Source organism: Manis javanica, chromosome 11 (assembly GCF_040802235.1).
Source record: "Manis javanica isolate MJ-LG chromosome 11, MJ_LKY, whole genome shotgun sequence".
NCBI lineage: Eukaryota > Metazoa > Chordata > Mammalia > Pholidota > Manidae > Manis > Manis javanica.
Window position 1 is genome coordinate 26,119,613 of NC_133166.1, and position 26,512 is coordinate 26,146,124.

General features: G+C 36.5%; 2 protein-coding genes across 2 annotated transcripts; both read left to right on the forward strand.

Annotated features, from left to right (window-relative positions):
• The first annotated feature begins 1,588 nt into the window (after positions 1 to 1,588).
• Positions 1,589 to 8,225, forward strand: LOC140844228 (olfactory receptor 56B2-like). The gene is made up of 2 exons (XM_073215708.1): positions 1,589 to 1,890; positions 7,260 to 8,225. Exon 2 carries the CDS (start codon positions 7,266 to 7,268, stop codon positions 8,223 to 8,225), a length of 960 nt encoding a protein of 319 aa, XP_073071809.1. The 5' UTR covers positions 1,589 to 1,890; positions 7,260 to 7,265.
• Positions 8,226 to 22,117: 13,892 nt separating this feature from the next.
• LOC108407095 (olfactory receptor 56B2-like) lies at positions 22,118 to 23,079 on the forward strand. The gene is given in 3 exon segments (XM_037000963.2): positions 22,118 to 22,450; positions 22,452 to 22,829; positions 22,831 to 23,079. Coding segments are annotated over 3 exon segments (960 nt in total).
• The last annotated feature ends 3,433 nt before the right edge of the window (positions 23,080 to 26,512 follow it).

Sequence of the window (26,512 nt, forward strand, 5' to 3'; positions counted from 1 at the left end):
AGAACATATGAATGTGTGAGAGTGACTGAATCTCCATGAGACATTGTGAGCGCTTTCAACTTGTGTCTCAAGAGAAACAAAACTCTTCAATAAATATTAAAATAGCTAACATTAGTTAAAATTAGCTTGTGTCATTCCAACCCTCCCCATATGTACTTTTCCACACACAAATACACACAAATGTCAATATATGCTCATGAAATTCTATTATTTATTTATCATCTGACAGGGGGGTAACACTGTAAAGCTAGGTGGCATCAGAATCAAGGCAGCCTGAGTAATTACTTTTTTCTCTTTCCTTTGATTTACAACTAATTGAATATCTATAACCAAACTTGGATGCTTCAGCATTATACACCTTCACACCTGGGAGGTTTCTACCTGCCCATGTATCAGAGTACAGGCAGATAGGACATTGGCGGGGGCTATAGATTCAAGGGATTCAGGGAGCCTGACATACGCACTCACTATGCTGGGAAAAAAGGAACTTGGAAGTACAAACTGGGTGGATACCCAGGGGAGAAAGAAAAATTGTGGTGATTCAGACTAATACTAGAATCCAGCCTGCCACTGGAGGTGGACAAAGAGGTATTTGGAGGCAGAGGAGAGGAAGCAATTCGCCAAGGTGAGCTTCATCCCCAGGGCAGCACTGTAAATTGCTAGATTTTGGCAGATTCAGAGGCCTCCCCGACGCTCCCGACGCTCCCAACGCAATGTAACTGCCCAACAGCTCCTGGGTTTCTGAGGGAGGATCTCCATGACTAGAGGAGGGGAGAGAAAGGGAAGGAGGCAGAAGAGAACGTCATTCCTGCTGTTCCCCCGTTAGGATTTCAGCAGGATGCCTGATCATGGACCTTGATTTGAGAAACCCACTTAAGGTTGCCTCTACCAGGCCATGGGTGCTGAGCCCACGCCTCCCCCACTCTGTTGTCAGTTCCTTGTGCACACACCCAACTGCATCCAGGAGAGCCAGTTCCAGCACGAGAACCTTTACTGCCACAAACTCCATCTACAGTGCCACCTTCTGGAATACAAAAGAAAGCTCTCTTACTGCCAGACTTAAAAATGTATCACCAAAATAAACACAAATCCTTAACTAAGGAGGGTGTTTGCTACTTCAAATGCAAAAGGAGATGTGTATATATTGGAAATTTGGTATCACAAAAAGAAAATGATTATCCTCCAGCAACTGATCTCAAAGGTACAGGATATTGTTATCTAACAATGAGTTTAAAATAGCTGTTAATGAAGAAATAAAAAGGAGGTACAAGAAAACTTAGAGAGGCAATTCAATGGACACGGGAACAAATTTAATGAACATCAGGTTTTTCACCAAAGAAAATGGAGTTATGAAAAGGACGCAAATAGAAATTCTGAACATAGAGAATATAAACGATAATAATAATAATGCAATAAAGAGCATCAGTAAATAAGCAGACCTGAAGAAGTGAGAGTAAGTAACTGGAGGATACAAGTGTACAGATGACTCAGAAAAGAGGGAGAAATAAATTTTGAAAAAGTGAAGAAAACCTACCAGAGTTACTGGATTTGATTAGTAAAATAAATATAATAAAGTTGGTGTACCAGAAGGACATGTGAAGCATAAAAAGAGAAGAATGTTTATTTAAAGAAATATTAGTGAACTTTCCAAAGCTGTGGAAGGAATTAAATTTAGAAATCCATGAAGCTAACAAAACATTGCATTGTATCAATGTAAGAAGACCTCCAAGACACACTGTAATCAGACAGTTCCACTTCTGGTTATATGCAAAGGAAATGAAAACAGGATCTAAAAGAGATACAAACACCCCGATATTTACTGCAGCATTATTCACTATAGCCAATATATGGAAACAATCTAAGTGCCAATCAACAGATGAATGGAAAAAGGTATGATATATTTATATATATATGATATATACTTTTTCTGCCAGCAGCCATGAAGCAGAGTCATCCTGTTAGTTGCAGTAATATGACAAGAACTTGAGCACTATCTTACCTCAGATGAGTCAGAGAGAGAAAGACAATTACTGTGTGATACTAATTATCTGTGGAACCTAACAATGCCAGACTCAAGGAAAAAAAAACAGAAATATCACGGTTACAGAATATGTGGGTTGGGGGAAGGCACAGACATGAAGATTACAAACTTGGCAACGAGTAGTACATGAGCTGTAGAGAGCTAACGCACAGTCTATGTATAGTCAACAATATTGGGTTATCAAGATGAAATTTGCTAAGAGACTATATCATGACTAGTTCATCCAGAAAAACAAAGGAAATTATTTAATATGATAGAGGTGCTTATTATTACTTCAGTGACCATTTACAATATATGAATGCATCAAATTATTATACTGTATACCTTAATTTAGACAATGTTACATGTCAAGATTTTTCAATGAAAATATAAAGATTTTATTTTATTTAAAAAAATGTAAAGCTTGAACTCCTTTCCTCCTAGGAATTGGGTTAGCTGATTCCCATACTAGCACCTGTTTCTTTAATGTTGAGTAATATACCCTTGAGATATACAACACACTGTTTTCTTTAAAGATTCAGTTCAATAGTACAGATATCAAGGGATTTTGAGATTTAAGGTTGTGTGTGTACATATATGGGAGAATCACAATGTTTTTGACCAAAACCCGGAGTACCTGGACCAGATTGGACTCAGCTCCCTGTTTTGCTATCCAGAAACTAAGGTAGTAAAAGACAAACAAACGGGGGACTGTCTCAGGATTGTTAGTGCTGTCAGCACTAACATAAACTGGAGAGAGACTCTGTATAGGAATTGATTATGATATTCTCAGAGACACAGATTTGATTCCATCCACCCAGTAAAAGGCATAAGTGTGATAAAAGATTGGCTTTTATTGAAAATGTTTATTTCCCCAATTCTCAGATTACAATTCAGTGCCACCTGCCATCATGAAATCTATGTTGTTTACCTATCAGAGAGGAACCTTTGGTTCTGCTGTAGCGGAGCCGGGCTATGACTCACCCTCAGGACCAGAAGTGGAGTAGCTAGAGGACAGTTCTCATTCCTGGTTCAGACACTCCTGCTTCCTACCTTCCCTCCCAGTGACCTCACGTATGAGCCCAATGCAATGGCTTCATTTAGAGAGATCTATTTGTGACTGTGTTCCTTCCATTTTAGATAGCAAAGTCTACTTGGAGGATCCCTGAGTCATACTAAGAGAAGTCCACCATGGGATGTAAACTTCAGGCTCGTCTAGAGAGGAAACACACTTATCTTTGGGCTCTGGGAGTGAGAATAGACATCAAAGCATATGTATTTTGTACTTACTAAGTGGTGATATACATGCTTCAATGTTCCTATTTCAACATACATGCCGCACCAACAGCATAATACAAGTGCATTTCCCTTGTATAAATTAAGTTCTGATGAACCAAAATTATTTTAAATTTCTTTTAGAAACAGTCTAATATAATACGTGGTTCATACTATATTATGTGGTATAAGCTTGGCTCTTTAACTGAGAGTTTGGCAAATGTATTGAAGATGGACCTAAACTTCACTTGTAACAATAAAACCAGCTTTAGTATTAACATTACAAGTACCACATAGAAATTCGAGGGATAAAGTAAGATAGATATCTCATAGGAAAAATATTCTTAAAAATAGAGCACAAGGAATCTCAGAGATATATTTCCTATTCTCTATGTATGAGAATCTATGATTTCTGTAATTTTTCTACCTTCTTCTGTTGCATGGACACATAGAGTGAACAGCTGACGGCTCCAAAGCACTGAGAAGCAATGGGGAATGATTCTTTTTCAATATCTTTGACAATCTGTGTACACTAGTCAAATATATTTCGAAAATACTTTCCAATGTTTATCTTATGTTCAGGGTAATCCATTATGTTTCAGTAAATCTGTATCTCTCTCTCTAGATTACATGTGAGTTATTACATATTTTTCTTAATGATTATTTTCAAAAGAAATGGGAAAATATAACATATACAAACATCAAAGATAAACTTACTCACAAACAGAAAGAAACTTGAATACAATTATTTTATGTACGGAAACAGATTCTAGTATTGTACGCTCTTAGTACCCATGTGTCTATAGTGCCCATTGAAACGCTTTAGGTACTCCTGCAATTACTGATGCAAATTTACACCAGTATTGCTAAACAGGAAACTGAGGATTAGCTAAAGAGTTTTGATTAATTTAAATGATTTCCTCCTTTTTTGCCATGGACAGAATTTAAATGATAATTTTAGGGCTTTTCTTACATTGCTTATGGAAAATCGTATCAAACCTGGACAAACAATTTGGTACAATCAGCATTTATTGCCCTGTGTCAAGAATGTCATCTGTTGTTTCTCAGTAGAGCTCCTGATCCAACATCTGGGTTAGCTTTTATTTTGTCAGACATTAATACTGTCTAAACAGTTTTGGTGTACGTGTTTGGTTTGTTAGTATGGTTTGGCCAATCTAAAAATTTTTTGTGCATACCTGTGTATAGTTTGCTTTGCATTTATTCCAGTATTCAAAATACATGTTTTACTAATATACATATATATTTTATAGCATAATATTCATATAAATCTATGTGAAATATAATCCTATGTAGTATATTTTAAATACTTGAACTTCATTGTACATTCTACAATACTTGATTTGTTTGCTGCCTTGTATTCTATTTTCTTGGGATTTCTTTTGTTTCATTTATTTTATTAAGGGAAAATATTTTTTAGAGATTTAGGTTCTTTGTTGATTTATGATATGCACATTGTGGTTCTATTTAATTTGGTATCCCCTTTATGTTTTCCAAGAGATAATAATTAGATTACAGAATAATAACTCTTAAAGACTATTGTGAAATTTGATTCATTTATACATTAATCTGCTTAATCACTCAAAAACATCTATTGACATCTGTAATGTTCATGAGGCCTTTGTAGACATGCAACTACAAATATAAACACAAAATATCCAAATATAAGGGTGTGGTAAAATTGTGATAGATACAAGAATATTAACAGGATTTTATACTACCATGGTGTTAAAGTTTTAAAAAAGAGACTCATACATCAACGAATATATTCCTTTCTTAAAAGCCTGCCTCCTTCCCAACGACATCATATTAAGATTTGAAGGGTGGCTCTCTATGCTCTCAGAGGGAGTTGAGTCTTCTAGAAGAAGGTGATGATTGAAGCCGAATTTGGCAGTGGGGGGACACAAAATAGAACAGTGATTGCTGAATCACAAGGCAAAAAATACCAGTGTGGTGTGAGTGGGACTCAGCAAACCATAACAGGAGAGAACGCTGATCTGGCAGAATCCCAATCATGCCACATGTCTGAAAGCATTTGTCTCTTCCCCTTTTAAGAGTTTCTGTATTTCCTTCAAAATTTTGCTTAGTTGCCATTTCTATCTGTTCCTCTAAGAGACTTAATAGTTTCTGATGACGCCAGAGGGGTCTTTGAAGAGTGCTCTTATTAACTAGTTTGCCTTGTGTTGCTTTACAATTTCAAGTGTCTAATCTCTTATTCTTCATTACAAGTAAAGATACAACAGGGCTGTAGGTAGAAAAATGGAATAAGGAGCAACATGATCTCTGATTCATCCAGTTTCCTAAACATTAACTACCCTCTTATGATGACTGGAAGTTTGTTCTTGGAAGACACATTCATATGTAGTATAGATGCAAACGTGTCAAGCATGATGAAGAACAATGAGGAATCATAAAAAATGAGAAACTTGAAAGCAATATTCACATTTGAGTGTGAGAGGCACAGAGCCCTACTACTCAACTCCAAGAACACTGGCACCCATCACGTATTCCTCCAGGATGTGGATTGGTGGATTCTTTCTGGAAAGATTGGCATCCCAGTAAGGATGCAAACAATGAAGGCAGTAGGTCCCTACACATCACTCAGAGTGAATGCTTCTGATTGGTGAGACTCACTCACCGCTGGAATTTCAAATCAGCTTTTAAAGACTTTCTCTTAAGAAAGAAATAAAAGTCAAAGGTAGCAAGACATTTGAGAAATGGATTAAAATTAAGGAAAATGAGAAAGAAAGCTATAAAAATAAATAACTGAAGTTAACATGTTATGCAAACAATACACGGAACAGCATAGTTTGTATAAATATATATTATTTTGATTCTACCTTCCTTCATTGTGTTATAAGTATAATGGAAAAACATTACTTGGGTTAGGATGAGTGTATCTATAAATTGTACATTCACACAAGTGTTCTCTAGATACTATAATTTCGGGCCAAAACATTTTTTAATATTACGTATCTTTACATTAAGTCTTTAATATTTCAAGTACTGGAAGGAAACAAATAATAAATAGCACACATTTGGTAGAAACAAAACATGAAAATTTGTTTCAGTTTTCACATTCAAAAATGAATAAATAATTGAACCATGAAATCTGTTTAGACAGTCATTTGATTTTAGTACGTTAATTTGAAAACATTTATCTCAAATTCATTTCTTTAAAGTCCACTTTATTATACTCGCATTATGCAATGTGAGTATCCACATGGCTCCAAGAAGAAAAGGTACATCCGAATAGGGGAAAGTTACTCAAACCAGAACCAATTGGATTTAAGGAATACTGAGATTCCCAAAACATACTTCTCTTTCTTATAGAGTTACTTGGCTTCCTATATCTTATTCATAATTCTGAATACTGGTTTCTTCACTAAAAACTGGCTGCACTAACTTACCACATACATTTTAATTAAAGTTAAATAATGTTTATGATTATTTAAAAATTCTCATGTGTTTAACAGAAATAGGTTTCTTTTGTTTTTCTATAATCTAATCTGTTATATATATTTCTCCACAAATAAAATCTCTAGTCTCATTTTACGCAGTAACTCTACAATTAATTAGAAAAAGAGAGGCCACTCAGGGATATCAGATTGTTTACTCTTGTCCATATTCCATGACTCATGTAGGAAGATAAAGACCAAAGTCCTGATAACTCTAATCCTATATTCATCAAGTGTGAGAGGATGGAAATAATGTGATATGCTTTATGAAGTTTTTCTAATGATTAACTGAGACAAAGCATAGAAAGTGCTTCCACAGGTCGTGTTTCACTAGAAATGTGCAATAACTGTCGGTGGCAGACTGAGAAAAAAGATGAAGAATATCCTACATGAGGACATGAACCTTGCTGACTCCTTTTCAACTTTTACAATAGGGTAATTTCAGAGAGATTATTATTAAAAATAACCATAAATGATTTTTTTCTTAGTGAAAGATGTTCCACGATCCCAGACATTCCAACGGATCTAACGTCCAGGTCTCCGAGTTCCTCCTGATGGGGTTCCCAGGCATTCATGAGTGGCAGCACTGGCTCTCCCTGCCCCTGGCTCTGCTCTACCTCTTAGCTCTTGCTGCCAACATCCTAGTCCTCCACACCATCAAACAAGAGGCAGCACTGCACCAGCCTATGTACTATTTCCTGGGGGTCCTGGCTGTGGTAGACATGGGCCTGGCCACCAACATCACACCCAAGATTCTGGCCATCCTATGGTTCAATGCTAAAGTCATCAGCCTCCCAGAGTGCTTTGCTCAGATGTATGTCATACATTGTTTTATGTGCATGGAGTCAGGCATCTTCGTCTGCATGGCTATAGACAGATATGTAGCCATTTGTCAACCACTACGCTATCCGTCAGTAATTACTGAATCTTTTGTGGTCAAAGCAACTGTGTTCATGGCACTCAGAAATACCCTAACTACCATCCCAGTGCCCGTGTTGGCTGCTCAGAGACACTACTGCTCACAGAACCAAATTGAGCACTGTCTGTGCTCTACTTTTGCAGTCACTAGCCTATCCTGTGATGACAGGACAATCAACAAGCTCTACCAGGTAATTCTGGTCTGGACCCTCCTGGGAAGTGACCTGGGTGGGATTATTTTATCCTATGTTTCAATACTCCAATCTGTGCTGAAGCTGAACTCAGCAGAAGCTGCATCCAAGGCCCTAAGTACCTGCACTTCCCACCTCATCCTAATCCTATTGTTCTACACAGTCGTCGTTGTTATTTCCATCACTCATTTTGTACCAAAGACAGTTCTTCTTATCACAGTTCTACTCAATGTATTAGAAATCATCATCCCTCCTGCCCTCAACCCCATGGTGTATGCACTCAAAAACAAGGAGCTCAGACAGAGCTTATACAAGTTTCTCAGGCGAAACAGCAAAGGCAAATAATATGGAAAAGGAGTTCACATTTGTAATTTCTGATATTTATAGATTATATTTCCAATCATGACTAATGTCAGAAGTAAAGAAAATGGACATGGAGGCAGCTTTTCACCTACTATAAGGAAGCTGTCATGTAAAATTAAAAAATCAACAAAAAGTAATAAAATTAGTATTTGTTATCTTGCTTGTCCAGAAGTATGTTCACTAAAAGAGTAACCCAGTAATGCACATTGTCTCAAGGAATATGAGAAAAGAACAAATGGAACATGTATTTCATTTTCTTACCTAGTTGTCCTGGATAGAATATCCAGACTAAGTTGAAGGAGGAGTTTAGATCAGACAGCTGTCATTCTTTCCTATTTAAGTGAAGAGTTCAATCCATGTTCATTGAAGCAGTTACCAATAACATAGGACTTACTCCTCTCATTTTTATGTTTGCTTTCTCATGTACCTCATATCTTTTTTAATGGAAAAAGGACTTGAATAGACATTTCTCTCAAGAAGACGTGCAATGGCTGACAAATAAAGGAAAAGTTGCTCATCATGATAGCCATTAGAGAATTGAAATCAAAACCATAATAAGATTCCCTATATCCCCCAAATAGCTATAGTATTCTTCTAAGTAAAATAAGCAAGGGTTGGAGTTCATGCCTACATTGGAGTTCTTGTATATTGCTGGAAGGAATGGAAATTTATACAAGAAATATGGAAGACAGTTTGATAATTACTCAGAGTTGAACATAGTTACCATATGACTCAACAATTAAACTACTAATTATATATCCGAAATACCTTAAAAAGATAAAATAAGAAAAGCTTTTACACAGTTTTTCAAAGTACTGTTCTTAGTCAAAATGGACAAAACCCAAATGTCCATGAGTTGCTAAATGTATGAACACACTGAGGCATCTCCATAAAAGGGACTATTATTCCTGCATTAAAAAGGATGAAGTACTGCCACATGCTGTTACATGGAAGAACATTGTAAACATTCTGCCAAGTTAAAAAAGGACACATGCAAAGAGATATATGCTGTATGATTACATGAAATGTCCAGAAAATGAAGTCCAATGAACCAGAAAGCAAATGAGTTGTCAGAAGCTAGCTATATGGAATGACAGATTAATGTTTATACAGTTTAATTATGAGGAATGGTGATTAACTGGAATTCTATAATGCTGATGCTTGCACAGAATTTAAAGGTACTACGAAAAAGTCAATTGAAAAATTTTAAATGATTTAAACAGGTAATTATATAGTATGTGAATTTCATGTCAATAAAAATGTTACAAAGTAGAAAAACGTGCAAAAAGTGTTCTCTACATATGTATTTGTTGCATCACATCCTTTAATAAAAAGACACATATATATTCAGAGTACAAAAAGTATTCAAATTGTGTAAGTGCATATTATATACTTCTTTAAATCATAATATTATGGAATATTACTATTTGTGAATATTATATAATGTCAACTGAAAATGGAAAAATTTATGTTTCTATGTGGTATTATCTACATTCTTTAAAAAAGCATATATGGCAAGGAGGAGCTTGGGAAAAGATTGTGGAGTAGGAAGCCAAGGCAGAAACTTTGTACCACTTACACACCAGGGAAGCAATGACAGTGAAAGAGCTAACCCTGAAAATGACGAGAAGACTGCAGAAAAGACCATCTACACCTGGTGAAGAAGAGATGAGCACACAGAGAAGGGTAAAATAACAGAACTGTGATTGATCAGGACTCAAGCCTTTCCCCCATCCCAGCCCAAAAGTGGAAAGAGGAGGAACATAAGGAGAAGGGGCTAAGCACACCTGGACCTGGAGAGCTTCTCTGGTTACATGAGTCCACATTGCATTGGGTGTTGGTGATGAGCGGGTCTGGATACCAGGGAGATTTATAGCACTCTGTGAACTACAACTCTTTGTGCTTGTAGAGGAGAGGCATGCTCCACTGTTCCTGCTGAGACCTGACACAGAGGTGGCAGTTGAAATATTTACCAGCAGCAGGAAGGGTACCAGAGAAGAAGGGGTTGGAGGGAGCACTCTCTGGAGGAGAAAGGGCAGGGGGATGACATATCCTTCAGCCCAACTGATTGCACACAAGTAGGAGCCAGCCCCAAATGCTCCATCTCCCTCACTGGTGGCACAGTCATAGGCCACTTCCTTGCACACCCTCCTGCCCATCAGGCAAGCAACTTGGCCCAGCAACAGTAAGATTTTGCTGCCTGGCAGGTAGGGAAGATTCTCCAAGTTTTCCCAACCCTCTCTCATCCCAACTACAGGGGCCAGCTCCAAATGCTCCTTCTCCCTGGCTGGCAGTACTGGGTGTTGCTGCATCAACATTTCTGGCCTAAGAGCAGAGCCATTGCTGCCCAGCAGGCAGAGGGCAACCCTGTCCACAATTATCCCCACAGAAGCACTGCTGCTGGGCTCACAAAGGGAATGGAGGGAGCTGTCAGCCACTGATGACAGAGATCAGCTACTGCCCACAGGCAGGCAGAAAGTCAGTCTGCCCACAGCACACCAACAGCCACCATGGCACCACCTCAAGGAGAACCAGGTACTGGTGAGCAGAGAACCTTGAGCTTCTGGGCACCATGTGATGCCTTCTTCATAAATCCATTGCTCTTTAGACCAGGAGGCATAGCTGATCTATCTAATACAAAGGAAGAAAAACAGAAACCCAGACAAAAATGAGTAGAAAGGAATATATTCCAAACAAAAGAACAAGATAAGTCACCAGAAATAGGGTAAATGGAGATAGAGATCATGATTCTTCTTGATAAAGATTTCAAAGTAACAGTCATAAATATGATCACTGACCAGGGAAAAAGAATCGACAATCTCAGGGAGGACTTCAATTGAGAGATAGGAGATTTGAAAAAGAGCCACTCAGAACTGAAGAATGCAATAACTGGAGTGAAAAATACACCAGAGGGAATGAATAATAGATTACTGCAAGTAAAGGAGACAATCAATGAGATGGAAATTAGAGAACAGGAAAACAATGAAGCTGAGGAACAGAGAGAAAAAAGAATCTCTAAAAATGAGAGGATACTAAGAGCTATGTGACAATTCCAAATGAAACAATCTGTATAATAGGGATAGAATTCACATAATAGAGATATCAGGAGAAGAGAGAGACGAAGAAGTAGAAAGTCTCTTTGAAGAAATAATCATTGGAAACTTCCCCAATATGGGGAAAGAAATAGACATATAGGTCCTAGAAGTGCAGACAACCCCTAACAAAAGGAACCCTGGGAAGACCACACCAGGACATAGAGTAATTGAAATGGTAAAGATAAAAGAGAAAGTGAGAGTATTAAAAGCAGCAAGAGAGAGTCAGTAACTTATAAGGGAAACTCCATAGAGAAGCTCCACAAGATAACCAGCAGATTTCTCAGCAGAAATTTACAGGCCAGAAGGGAGTGGCATGAAATGTTTAATGTACTGAAACAGGAAACTTCAACCAAGAATCTTCTACCAAGGAAGGTTATCATTAAAAATTGAATGAGATTAAAAGTTTCCCAGAATAACAAAAGTTAAAAGAATTCACCACCACTAAACCATTCTTGAAGGATGTGTTAAAGGAACTCCATAGATGAAAACGTTCTTAACCCTAAATATTTTTCATTAGTGAAAATAAACCCACAGTAAAGGTAGTAGACAAATTATTTACAAAGCAAGTATGAAGTTAAAAATAAAAATCAACTATACACAAAATTGGTCAAGGGATACACAAAAAAAATGCAGATTCTAACATCTAATACATAAAGTATAAAGCAGAAGAATAAAAAGTACTTTAAGATTGTGTTCGCAATAAAGTGAACACAAACCTAATATAGACTGTTCTATATTTAGGAAACTGTCTATGAACCTATGGACACAAACCTAAGCCTAATAGATAATCACACACACACACACACAGAAATCAAATCACAACATTAAAGGAAACCTTCAAATCACAAGAGAAGAATATAAGAGAGCAAAAATGGAACAGAGAGGAACTGCAAAAACAATTTAAAATGGCAATAAGTACATACTTATCAATAACTACATTAAATGTAAATAGACTGAATGCACCTATCTAAAGACATAGGGTGGCAGAATGGATAAAGAAACAAGACCCATCTGTATGCTGCCTACAAGAGACTCATTTAAAATCTAAATACATACAGAGACTGAAAGTGAAGGGATTGAAATGAAGATATTTCATACAAATAATAGAGAGAAAAAAGCAGAAATAACAATACTTGTATCAGACAAAACAGACTTCAAAACAAAGAAAGTAACAAGAGACAAAGAAGGACATTCCATAATGATAAAGGAATCAGATCAACAAGAGGATATAGCCATTATAAATTTCTATGCACCTAACATAGGAACACCTAAATAAGTAAAACATATACTAACAGAACTAAAGGAAGAAATAGACCACAACTCAATCATATTAGGGACTTTAACATGCTACCTACATCAATGGACAGATCATCCAGACAGAAAATAAATACGGAAAGAGAGGCACTGAACAACACACAAGATTAGATGACTTAACAGATATATATAGAGCATTCCACCCAAAATGAAAGAAAATATGCCATTTGTGACAACATGGATGGATGGACCTACAGTATATTATGCTCAGTGAAATAAGCAAGGTGGAGAAAGACAAATACCATATGATTTCTTATATGTGGAATATAAAAACAAAACATGACAAATGAACAAAATAGCATTAGACTCACAGACACTGAGAAGTGACTGGTGTTTACTAAGGGGGAGGGGTTGAGTGAAGACAGGGAGGGGCATGAAATGGCACAAAAATATCAATCATAATATAAATTGGTCGCAGGGATGGAAGTACAGCATGGAGAATATAATCAGTGGTTCTGTAACATATTTCTATGTTGACAGATAGTAAGTGCACTATTTGGGGTGAGGATTTAATACTAGTGTAACTGTTGAACCATTGTGTTATATTCTTGAATCCAGTGTAATACTTTTTATCAACTGTACTTAGAAAACAACATACACTGGAAATATTTATTATGTAATGTATCATAAGTTTCATCTACATTATGGAATTTATGGGGTCTGTTTACCTACTCATTTTTATTTTCCTCATAAATAAATATATATAGACATGACTTGTATATCTAAAGTCATTTATTATTAGAATCAGTTGTGTATTATTATTATTATCATTACAGTCATCATGATTATGTCAATATTTACGCACCTAAGTATTCTTAACTTAATATGTAACTTAAAACTTCCACAGTACCATTATATTTGTCATCCACCTACTTGGAAGAAAAAATAAACCAATTGGCTAACATAGGAATATGTATGAGAGCTATGCAAACTTTCTGAAACACTGTAGGTGCTTCCAGCTTGCGTCTTCAAGAACTTTACAGGGGAAGAAATGAAACTCTTCAGTAAATATTAAAATAGCTAATATTCATTAACATTAGCTCATGTTCATTCCCACCCTCCACACACATACTTCATCATACCCAAGTATACAGGTACAGATACGTTCATAATAATTATTCACTTCTTTGTGCATAATATTATAAGTGGTAAGAATGTAAAGTTTGGGTGAAGTCAGAATCATGGCAACCTGAGTCATTACTTGTTCTTTTCCCTTTGATTTAAAACTAAATAACACTCACAACCAAACCTAAAAGCCACTGAACATTCCATCTAGACACCGGGAGGTTTCAACCATTGTAAAGTGTGAAGATAAGAAGTTGACAGGGGCTGTAGATTCAAAAGAATCAGTGAGACCACTCATCCCCACTCACTGTGACAGAAAAAAGGAACTTGGAAGCACAGACTGGGTGGATACCCAGGGGTTAAGGAACATCTGTGGTGATCCTGACTGATACTAGAATCCAGCCTGCCATTGGAGGGGGATAAGGATGAATTTGGAGGCAGAGGAGAGGAAGCAATTCACCAAGGTGAGTGCTGTCTCCAGGGCCACATTGCAAGTTGCTGGGCTTTTGGTGGGTTCAGAGTGTCCTTTTTGGTCAGGATGTGGGAAGAGAAAGTGGTGAGTGACTGACTGCCCAGCTGCCCTAGTTATTCAGGCTGCAGCCACCCATGTCTCTCCAATAGCTCCTGGGTTTCTGAGGGAGGATCTCCATGACTAGAGGAAGGGACAGAAAAGGAGGGAGGCAGATGAGAATGTCATTCTGCTGCCCACTTTAGGATTTCATCAGGATGCCTGATCATGAACCTTGTTTTGAGAAACCCACTTAAGGTTGCCTCTACCAGGCCATGGGTGCTGAGCCCACGCCTCCCCCACTCTGTTGTCAGCTCCTTGTGCACACGGCCAAGTGCATTCAAGAGAGCCAGTTCCAGCAGGAGAATCTTTACTGCCACAAACTCCATCTACAGTGCCACCTTCTGGAATACAAAAGAAAGCTCTCTTACTGCCAGACTTAAAATTGTAACACCAAAGTAAACATAAATTCTTAACAAGGAGGGTGTCTGTTACTTCAAATGCAAAAGCAGATGTGTATATTATGGAAATTTGAAAGTGATTATCCTCCAGTAACTGATCTCAAAGGTATAGGATATTGTGATTTAAAAATGAGTTTAAAATAGCTGTTAATGAAGAAATAAAATGGATACACGAAAACGCAGAGAGGCAATTCAATGAACTAGAGAATAAATTTAATGAACATCAGGTTTTTCACCAAAGAAAATGGAGTTATGAAAAGTACACAAATAGAAATTCTGACCGTAAAGAATATAAACAATAAGAAGAAGAATGCAATAAAGAGCATCAGTAAATAAGCAGACCTGAGGAAGTGAGAGTAACTGGAAGATACAAGCATAGAGAGGACCTAGTAAGGAAAGAGGGAGAAATAAATTTCGAAAAAGTGAAGAAAACCTACCAGAGTTACTAGATTTGATTAGTAAAATAAACATAATAAAATTGGTGTACCAGAAGGACATGTGAAGGATGAAAAAGAATGTTTATTTAAAGGAATATTATAAGAACTTCCCAAAACTGAAAGAAATGAGCACATAAGTCCATGAAGCTAACAGAACATCCCATTGTCTCAATGCAAGAAGACATCAAAGTCACATTATAGTGAAACTGTCAAAAATGAATGAAAAAGACTCTTAAAGGCAGGCAGGGTTAAAAAATATATACAATCTACAAAAGTACCCCCATAAGATAATAAGCAGATTTCTCAGCATGAAATCCATAAGCCAGGAGAAAGTGGAATGATATATCAAAATGTTGAAAGATAAAAACTGTCTGCCAAGATTATTGTATCGGGCAAAGTTATCCTGCAGATTTGAAGGAGAATTACAGGCTTTCCAAGACAAACCCAAGCTGAGGGAGTCCACCGCTTCTAGACTTGCCTTGCAAGAAATGCTGAAAGTTCGTCAAGCTGAAATGAAAATGTGCTGATCAGAGACACAAAATATATGAAAATATACAACACATGGTCATGATGAAAAAAATGTCAGAAGTAGAAACTGTAACTCTATACAAGAATTGTGAGTTAACCACTTAATTATAGTACAAAAGTTAAAGGAAAAGAGCTTTGAAAGTAACTATAATTTCTATGATTTGTTAATGAATTCACAGCATAAAAAAGAGGTAATTGTGACATCAACAATATAAAAAGTGAGGCACAGAAGGGTCAAACCTCTATAGGCAATCAATAAGTTGCTACAAGCATAAAAGGAACTGTTTTATCTATGAGATGCTTTATGTAATGGTTAACAGCAAATTAGAAATCTAGAGTATATTAATGAAACATAAAAAGGGTGAGGACGAGCATATCATGAGGAAATCCATCCATTTACAAAGTTGTACTGAAAAGAGGGAAAAAGAAACAAAGGGCATACAGGACAACCAGAGGCGAATGAAGCATGGAAGTAGTAAGTTCTTTCAAAGAGATAATCACTCTAAATGTTAATGGGTAACATTAAGTTTAAAAGCTTCCTCACAGCAAAAGAAACAATCACTAAATGTAAAAGGCAACCTGCAGAATGCAATAAAATTTTTGCAAACCACCTATCAACTCAGAGGTTTATATCCAAAATATATAAAGAACACATACAATTCTGTAACAAAAAACACACAATCCAATTAAAAAATGGACAGAGGAACTAAAGATTCATTTTTCTAAAGAAGACATCCATATGGCCAACAGGAACATGAAAAGATGCTCAACCTCACTAATCACCAGGTAAATGCAAATCAAAACTACAAGGAGATAACTCCTCTCACCTGTTAGAGAAGCTATCATCAAGAATAAAGGGGTAATAGCATATGTGTCATATGGAAAAAAGAGAGCCTTTAAACACTGTTGGTAGGAATGTAAATTGGTTTAGCCACCACACCATGGAAAACACTTCTTTTTGAGGGACCTCACAAAAATTAAAAATAGGCCTACCTTATAATCCAGCAATTCCACTTCTGGTTATATACAAGAAGGAAATTAAAACAGAATATCAAAGGATATATGCACTTTACCATGTTTATTGCAGCATTATTCCCAGTAGCCAACCTATGGAAATGATCTAAGTGCCAATCAACAGATGAAAGGAAAAAAAATGGTATATTTATATTTATAATATATATTTTTCAGTCATCAGCCGTCAAATAAAAAGACATCCAGTCAGGTGCAACAATAGGAAGAGAACCTGAGCATTATATTAAGTTAAGTGAGTCAGAGAAAGATAATTTCTGTGTGATATTACTTAGAAGTGGAGTCTAAAAATGCCAAACTCAGAAAAAGAGAAAAATCAGGGTTACAGGAGATGTGGGTTGGGGGATGGCACAGATTGTTAAACTGTACAGACTTGCAATAAGTAGTAAATAAGCTCTGGAGATCTAATGCATGGCGTAATTATAGCCAACAATACTGGGTTATTATCATCAAACTTCCTAAGAGACTTTACTTTAACCACTAAAGCAAAGGAAATTATGTAATATAATGGAGGTTATTATTATAATTACTTATTATTACTACAGTTACCACCATATTACAATACATAAGTGCACCAAATTATCATGTTGTACACCTTAATTTACACAATATGTCAAATTTATTTCAACTAAAATTAAAGATTAATTTTATTTAAAAATAATATAATGCTTCTACTCTTTCCTCTTAGGATATGGGGTTAGCTTGACTGCCATACCAGCCTTTTTGTCTCTAATGTTAAGTAGTATCCACATGGGACATACAAAACACATGTTCCTTAAGGATTCACTTAAAATAATTCAGATATCAAGGGATTTACAGATTTAGGGCTGTGCATGTATACATACATGGTAAAATGAAGTTTTTTGAACAAAACTCTGAACACCTGGACCCGACTGGACTCAGCTCCCTGTTTTGCTATCCAGAAACTAAGGTATTAAAGCACACAGAAAGGGGGACTGTCACAGGATTGTTAGTGTTATCAGTTCTAAGACAAACTGGAGAGAGATTCTGTATATAAATAGATTATTATATTCTCAGAGACACAGATCTGATTCCATTCACCCAGTCGAAGGCATACATGTGATAAAAGATTGGCTTTTATTGAAAATGTTTATTTCCCCAATTCTCAGATTACAATTCAGTGCCACCTGCCACCATGAAATCTATGTTGTTTACCTATCAGAGAGGAACCTTTGGTTCTGCTGCAGCGGAGCCGGGCTATGACTCACCCTCACGACCAGAAGTGGAGTAGCTAGAGGACAGTTCTCATTCCTGGTTCAGACACTCCTGCTTCCTACCTTCCCTCCCAGTGACCTCACGTATGAGCCCAATGCACTGGCTTCATTTAGAGAGATCTATTTGTGACTGTGTTCCTTCCATTTTAGATGTAAAGCCTACTTGGGGAACCCTGAGTCTTACTGAGAGAAGATCATAGGTCATAAAATTGAGGACAATCCAGTGAGGAAACCACTTATCTGTGGGCTCTGGGAATGCAAATAGAGAGCAGAGGATATAAAATTTATACTCTATAAGGGGAGATACACATGCATTAATGTTAGTACTTCAATATACACGCCCACCACAGCATTATACAAGTCTATTTTCCTTTCATAAATTAAGTTTTGATGAACCAAAATCATTTTAAGTTTGTTTTGGAAACAGTCTAATATTATATGTTGTTAATATTATATTATGTGGTATAAGCTTGGCTCTTTGGCTGAGAGTTTGGCAAATGTATTGAAGATGGACCTAAACTTTATATGCAACAGTAAAACCAGTTTTAGTATTCATTAACATTACAAGTGCCACATAGAAACTCGAGGGATAAAGTAAGATAGATCTCTCATAGGAAAATCCTCATAAGAATAGAACATAAGTAATCTCAGAGATACATTTTCTATTCTCAATATATGAGAATCTACGATTTCTGTAATTTTTCTACCTTCTTCTGTTCCATGGACACATAAAGCAATTGACTGTTCCACAACGAGAAGGAATGAGAAATGATTCCTTTTTCAACATGTTTGATAATTTGTGTACACTAGTCAAATATAAATCAGTAAAACTTTACAATTTCTGTCTTATTTTTAGGATAATCAATTATGTTTCAGTATATATACACGGTTACATATGAGTTATTACCCGTTTATTTCTAAATGATAATGTCACATGATGTGAAGAATTTAACACATATGAACATTAAATATAAATTTACAAGCCAAAAGAAACTTGATTATGATTTTGCTATGTAAGAAAACAGATTCTATCATTGCCTTCTTCTAGTATTCTCCTGCCTACAATGCCAACTGCAAGACTTTTGTTACTCTTGTAATTATTTACGCTAATTTGCACCAGTATTACTAGACAGGAAATTGAGGATTAGCTGATGAGTTTTGATTGATTAATACGATTTCCCCATTTAAAATTTTCTACCACAGACTAAGTGAAAAAGGTAATTGTAGAACTTTCTCTTACATTGCTTATGGAAAACCATATCCAATGTGGACATGAACAATTTGGCACAATCAGCATTAATTCACTTTGTCAAGAATGTCGTGTATTGTACCTCAGTAGTGATCCATATCCAACATTTGCTGGTTTAGTTTTTACTTTGTCTGACATTAATACTGTCTAACTAGTTTTGGTGTATATGTTTACTGTGTTAGTGTGGTTTTGACTAACCAAAAAATCTTTGTGCATACTTTGTATATGGTTTGCTTTGCATATATTTTAATATTCTAAGTACATATTTAATTTATACATACATATATATATTTACAGCATAATTTTTATTTAAATCACCATAAAATATCATCCTATGTAGTATATTTTAATTACTTGAACTTGATTGCCCAATCTACAATACTTGTTTTGTCTGCTGCCCTCTTTTCTGTTTTCTTGGGGATTCTTTTCTTTCATTTCTTTTATTAGGTGAAGATATTTTTTAGAGATTTTGGCTCTTTGTTGATTTATGATATGCACATTGTGGGTCTATTTCATCTAATAATCCCTTTATCTTTTCCAAAAAATAATAATTAGACTATAGTGTAATAATTCTTAAAGTCAATTATGAAATTTGATTCATTTATACATTAATCTGCATATTCACTTCAAAACATCTATTGACACCTGATATGTGCACGAGTTCTTCGTAAACATGCAACTACAAATATAAACACAGAATGTCCAAATACAAGTGTATGGTTAAATTGTGGTTGATACAAGAATATTAACAGGATTTTATACTACCATGGCATTAAAATTTTTAAAAAGAGACTCATCCATCAACAAATGTGTTCCTTACCTAAAAGACTGCCACTTTCCCAATTACATCATATTAAGATTTGAAGGGTGGCTCTCTATGCTCTCAGAGGGAGTTGAGTCTTCCAGAAGAAGGTGATGATTGAAGCTGGATTTGGCAGTGGGAGGGCACAAAATAGATCAGCGATTGCTGAATCACTAGGCAAAAAATACCAGTGTAGTGTGAGTGGGACTCAGCAAACCACAACAGGAGAGAAAGCTGATCTGGCAGAATCCCAATCATGCCACATGTCTGAAAGCATTTGTCTCTTCCTCTTTTAAGAGTTTCTGTATTTCCTTCAAAATTTTGCTTAGTTGCCATTTCTATCTGTTCCTCTAAGAGACTTAATAGTTTCTGATGATGCCAGAGGGGTCTTTGAAGAGTGCTCTTATTAACTAGTTTGCCTTGTGTTGCTTTACAATTTCAAGTGTCTAATCTCTTATTCTTCATTACAAGTAAAGATACAACAGGGCTGTAGGTAGAAAAATGGAATAAGGAGCAACATGATCTCTGATGCATCCAGTTTCCTAAACATTAACTACCCTCTTATGATGACTGGAAGTTTGTTCTTGGAAGACACATTCATATGTAGTATAGATGCAAACGTGTCAAGCATGATGAAGAACAACAATGAGGAATCATAAAAAATGAGAAACTTGAAAGCAATATTCACATTTAAGTATGAGAGGCACAGAGCCCTACTACTCAGCTCCAAGAACACCAGCACTCATCACGTATTCCTCCAGGATGTGGATTGGTGGATTCTTTCTGGAAAGATTGGCCACCGTGAGAAAAACCTATGAACACTGATAAGTAAGGATGCAAACAATGAAGGCAATAGGCCCCTACACATCACTCAGAGTGAATGCTACTGAGTGGTGGAACTCACCGCTGGAATTTCAAATCAGCTTTTAAAGACTTTTTCTTAAGTAAGAAATTATAGTCAAAGGCAGCAAGACATTTGAGAAATAGATTCAAATTAAAGAAAATGAGAAAAAATGTTATAAAAATAAATGAGTGAAATTTATATGTTATGACACAGAGTATATAAAGTGGAATACATATATTTATACATATCTTCTTTAATTTACCTTCCTTCATTATGTCACAAGGAAATGGAATAATGTATCAGGTTTTATGATCATATCTATGAAGACTTAAGTCTATGCTGCTCCTCTATAGATATAATAATTTTGAACCACAATATTTTTCAACTAATCTATCTTTATATTAAGTCCTTCCTGTTTCAAATATTGAAGGAAATATAATAAATAGCATACATCTGGTAAAAATAGATCATGAAAGCAAGTTTCAGTTTTTATATTAAAGATCACTAAATGATTAAAATAAAGAATTTACTTGAATATAGAATAGTGTAATTTCAAAAGTATAATCTCAAATTATTATTATTATTTTTTAATTCTCTGCTTTATTTAGTATATCCACGTAGAGGAAATTATTCAAAACCATAGTCAATTGGGTTTAAAGAATACTGAGATTCCTAAAACATATTTCTCTCTCATATAGTTACTTGGCTTTGGACACCTTATTGCCAATTTTAGACATCAGTTTCCTCACAAAAAATTGTCTACAGTAGCTTGCCTCATACATTTTAATTAAAATTAAATAAGAACACTTCAAAAATTCTCTTGAACTTGAATAAGAAGTTGTTTTTAATTTCCTATAATATAATCTGTTATCTGAGTGTCTCCACACAGAAAGACCTGCTCTCATTTTATATACTAAGGCTTTACAGAAACTGAGCCTTTAGCAAAACCAAACTTAAGAGGCCAGACTTGATAACAGATCTCTTTTCTTTTGTCAGTGGACATGACTTACAAAATGTAAGATAATGACTAGGATTCTAAAATTTTACTTTTATATTCCTCAATTATAAGACAGTAAAATAATGTGACCTGCCTAATGGTGTTTCTGTGATGATTAACTGAAGTAACACATGAAATATGTTAGTACAGTTTCCATTTAGTTAAAAATGTCCAACAGTGATAGTGGATAAATGAGAATAGGAAGATGAAGAAACTCCAATTTCAAAACGTGAACTTGGATGATTTCTCTAATAAACTAAAGGAGATCATTAAGAACAGTGAACTTGAGTATTTTTCCTCTTAGAGGAAGATGTTCCAGGATCTCAGATATTCCAACGGATTGAAAGTCCAGGTCTCCGAGTTCCTCCTGATGGGGTTCCCCAGCATTCACGAGTGGCAGCACTGGCTCTCCCTGCCCCTGGCTCTGCTCTACCTCCTAGCTCTTGCTGCCAACATCATTATACTGATGACCATCAATCAAGAAGCAGCACTGCACCAGCCTATGTACTATTTCCTGGGGGTCCTGGCTGTGGTAGACATGGGCCTGGCCACCACCATTATGCCCAAGATTCTGGCCATCTTATGGTTCAATGCTAAGGCCATCTCTCTCCCAGAGTGCTTTGCTCAGATGTATGTCATACACTTTTTTTGTGTGCATGGAGTCAAGTATCTTTGTCTGCATGGCTATAGATAGATATGCAGCCATTTGTCGACCACTACGCTATCCGTCAATAATTACCGAATCTTTTGTGGTCAAAGCAACTGTGTTCATGGCACTCAGAAATACCCTAGCTACCATCCCAGTGCCTATGTTGGCTGCTCAAAGACACTACTGCTCACAGAACCAAATTGAACACTGTCTGTGCTCTAATCTTGGAGTAACCAGTCTATCCTGTGATGACAGGACAATCAATAGCCTCTACCAGCTAATTCTAGCCTGGACCCTCTTGGAAAGTGACCTGGGTGTGATTATTTTATCCTATGCTTTGATACTTAAATCTGTTCTGAAGCTGAACTCAGTAGGAAGCTGCATCCAAGGCCCTAAGTACCTGCACTTCCCACCTCATCCTAATCCTATTCTTTTACACAACCATTGTCGTTATTTCGATCACCCATAGTTCAGCAAAGACAGTTCCCCTCATCCCAGTTCTGTTCAATGTACTGCACAATGTCATTCCTCCTGCCCTCAACCCCATGGTGTACGCTCTCAAGAACAAGGAGCTCAGGCAGGGCTTATATAAGGTTCTTAAACTCAACATGAAGGGCAACTAACTTGGACAAAGTTTTCACCTTTGTAATTTCCTCATATATTTCTCCATTTATTATCCAATCATTGTAAATGGCGGAGAACTAAGGAACATTGATGCCATTGCAGCTGTTCTGTTAGTATATCCTTCAAAAAAAATAAAAACTCGAGAGAAATAAGTGATAAAACTTTTATCTTGCTTGTTGCAATATAATGAGTCATAAGAAATACACTGGACAGCTACATATAAGAGAATGAAATTGGATCATTGGCTAACCTCATACACAAAAGTAAATTCGAAATGAATCAAAGGTCTGAATGTAAGCCATGAAACCATAAAACTCTTAGAAAAAAAACATAGGCAAAAATCTCTTGGACATAAACATGGGTGACTTCTTCATGAACATATCTTCCCGGGCAACGGAAAGAAAAGCGAAAATGAACAAGTGGGACTACATCAAACTGAAAAGCTTCTGTACAGCAAAGGACACCACCAATAGAACAAAAACACATCTTAGAGTATGGGAGAATATATTCATAAATGAAAGATCTGATAAAGGGCTGACATCCAAAATATATAAAGAGCTCATACACCTCAACAAACAAAAAGCAAAGACAGTTCCCCTCATCCCAGTTCTGTTCAATGTACTTCACAATGTCATTCCTCCTGCCCTCAACCCCATGGTGTACGCTCTCAAGAACAAGGAGCTCAGGCAGGGCTTATATAAGGTTCTTATATAATCCAATCAAAAAATGGTCAGAGGAACTGAACACACAGTTCTCCAAAGAAGAAATTCAGATGGCCAACAGGCACATGAAAAGATGCTCCACTTTGCCAATCATCAGATAAATGCAAATTAAAACCACAATGAGATATCACCTCACACCAGTAAGGATCACCACCATCCAAAAGACAAACAACAACAAATGGTGGTGAGGATGTGGAGAAAAAGGAACGCTTCTATATTGCTGGTGGGAATGTAAATTAGTTCGACCATTGTGGAAAGCAGTAGGAAGGTTCTTCAAAAAACTCAAAATAGAAATATCATTTGACCCAGGAATTCCACTTCTAGGAGTTTACCCTAAGAATTCAGGAGCCCAGCTTGAAAAAGACATATGCATCCCTATGTTTATTGCAGTACTATTTACAATAGCCAAGAAATGGAAGCAACCCAAGTGTCCTTCAGTAGATGAGTGGACAAAGAAGATGTGGTACATATACACAATGGAATATTATTCAGTCACAAGAAGAAAACAAATCCTACCATTTGCAACAACATGGATAGAGCTAGAGGGTATTATGCTCAGTGAAATAAGCCAGGAGGAGAAAGACAAGTATCAAATGATTTCACTCATCTGTGGAGTATAAGAACAAAACAAACACTGAAGGAGCAAAACAGCAGCAGAATCACTAGAACCCAAGAATGGACTAACAGTCACCAAAGGTAAAGGGACTGGGGAGGATGGGTGGGAAGGAATGGATAAGAGGGGGGATAAATAAAGGGGGCATCATGATTAACATGCATAATGGGGGGGCACAGGGAGGGCTGTACAGCACGGAGAGGACAGGTAGTGATTCTACAGCATCTTACTATGCTGATGGACAGTGACTGCAATGGGGTATGTGGGGGGAACTTGGTGAAGGGGGGAGTCTAGTAAACATAATGTTCCTCATGTAATTACAGATTAATGATACCAAAATAAAAATAAATTAATTAATAAATAAAAAGAAATACATATTTGGTCACATATGACCAAGTATATATTTCTCCAGTATATTTTGTCTTCATCCACGTTTCCTGAAAACACTGCAGAGTTTTAAAGGTGAAATGGGTGTTTTTTCATGTTAATGAGAGACTTTTGGACCCCTAACCAAGGGCAGGGGCTGGAGGTTGGATCAGCCAGTGGCCAATAATTTCATCAATCATGACTATGCAGTGGAGCCCTCAAAACCCTCTGACAAGAGCTTATCACTCTCTGCTCTTTTGGATCCTGCTTCTCAGTTGGGGAGAGCTTCTGTGCTCAGGGAACCAGACGCCTCCACGTGCCAATGATCCAGGCCCCAAGCTCCAGGAGGATAGAACCTCCTTTATTTGGGTCTTGCTCCATGTATCTCTTTATCTGGCTGTTAACTTGTAGCCTTTGCTGTGTCCTTTATTAAACTGGTAAACATTTAAGTGTTTTCCTGAGTTCTTTGAGCCACTCTAGCAAGCTAACTGAACTCAAGGGGGAGGTCGTTGGAATCTCCAATCTGTAGCTAGTAGGTCAGAAGCACAGTTCAACTGCCTGGGGCTTGTGACCAGCATGGGGGGTAGTGGGGGCATGGAGGGCAGTCTTATAGGATGGAGCCCTTAACTGGGGAATCTGGTGCTGTCTCCAGGCAGATAGTATCAGAATTTATTTGAGTTCTTGGACACCCTACTGGTGTTTGAGTATTTCTTGGTGTTATGTGTGGGAAGACTCCCTTCCACATACTTACACACACTGGAACTGGGTCCAGGAATCCAAACGGAGTTATATTACTATTTACCACTGTGTAGAACACTATTATTGTTGTTGTATATATATATGTAGGAAAACACGTTATTGTACTTGCCAAGAAAGATCATCAAAAAGAATAACATGATGCATATTATGTCAAGGAATCAAAGCAATGGACAAGAGGAATGTGCATTACATTTCCTTACCTAGGTGCCCTGGCTAGAACTTTCATACTATATTGAAAGAGGTGATTAAGGCATATATCTGCCAATTTCTTCTATCAAACACTATGAAAAAATCTTGGAAATCTGGTATCACAAAAAGAAAATGACATCCCTCCAGCAAAGTTTTCAATATAGCTGTTATGAAAAAATAAAATGGATACAAGAAAACTCAAAAAGCATCCAATGAATTTAGGAATATATTTAATGAACAGAACAGAATAAATTTTTCTCTTTATCAAAGAGATAGAAAATTTTTTTTTAATCCTAAGAGAAATTCTGGTGCTAAAGAATTTAATAAATGAAGTGAATAATGCAGTAGAATATTGGCAAAAGGGAAGATAAGATCACATGGAAGAAAGAATAACTGACTTGGAGCATAGAAGTATAGAAACAATTTAAATAGAACAGGAGAGAGATTGAAGATCTTTAAAAAGGGAAACAAACCTGCAAAATTCAGAATTAATCAGTAAGACAAATATTAGAATAACTGGCATATCTGGTGAAGAAGAAGGGACTAGGAAAGAAAACCGTTAATTAAAAAAAATAACAGTAATGAACATCCAAAACCTGGTGAAGGAACTGGAAATATAAGAACATGAAGCTAATAGAATATCCTGTCGGCTCAATGCAAAAAGACCTTTCAAGACATATGAAACTGTCAAAAAGCAATGTTAAAAGAATATTAAAGACAACCAGGGAAAATACAAAGGTAAACTATAAAGGAATCCTCATTAGATAATAAGCAGATTTTGCA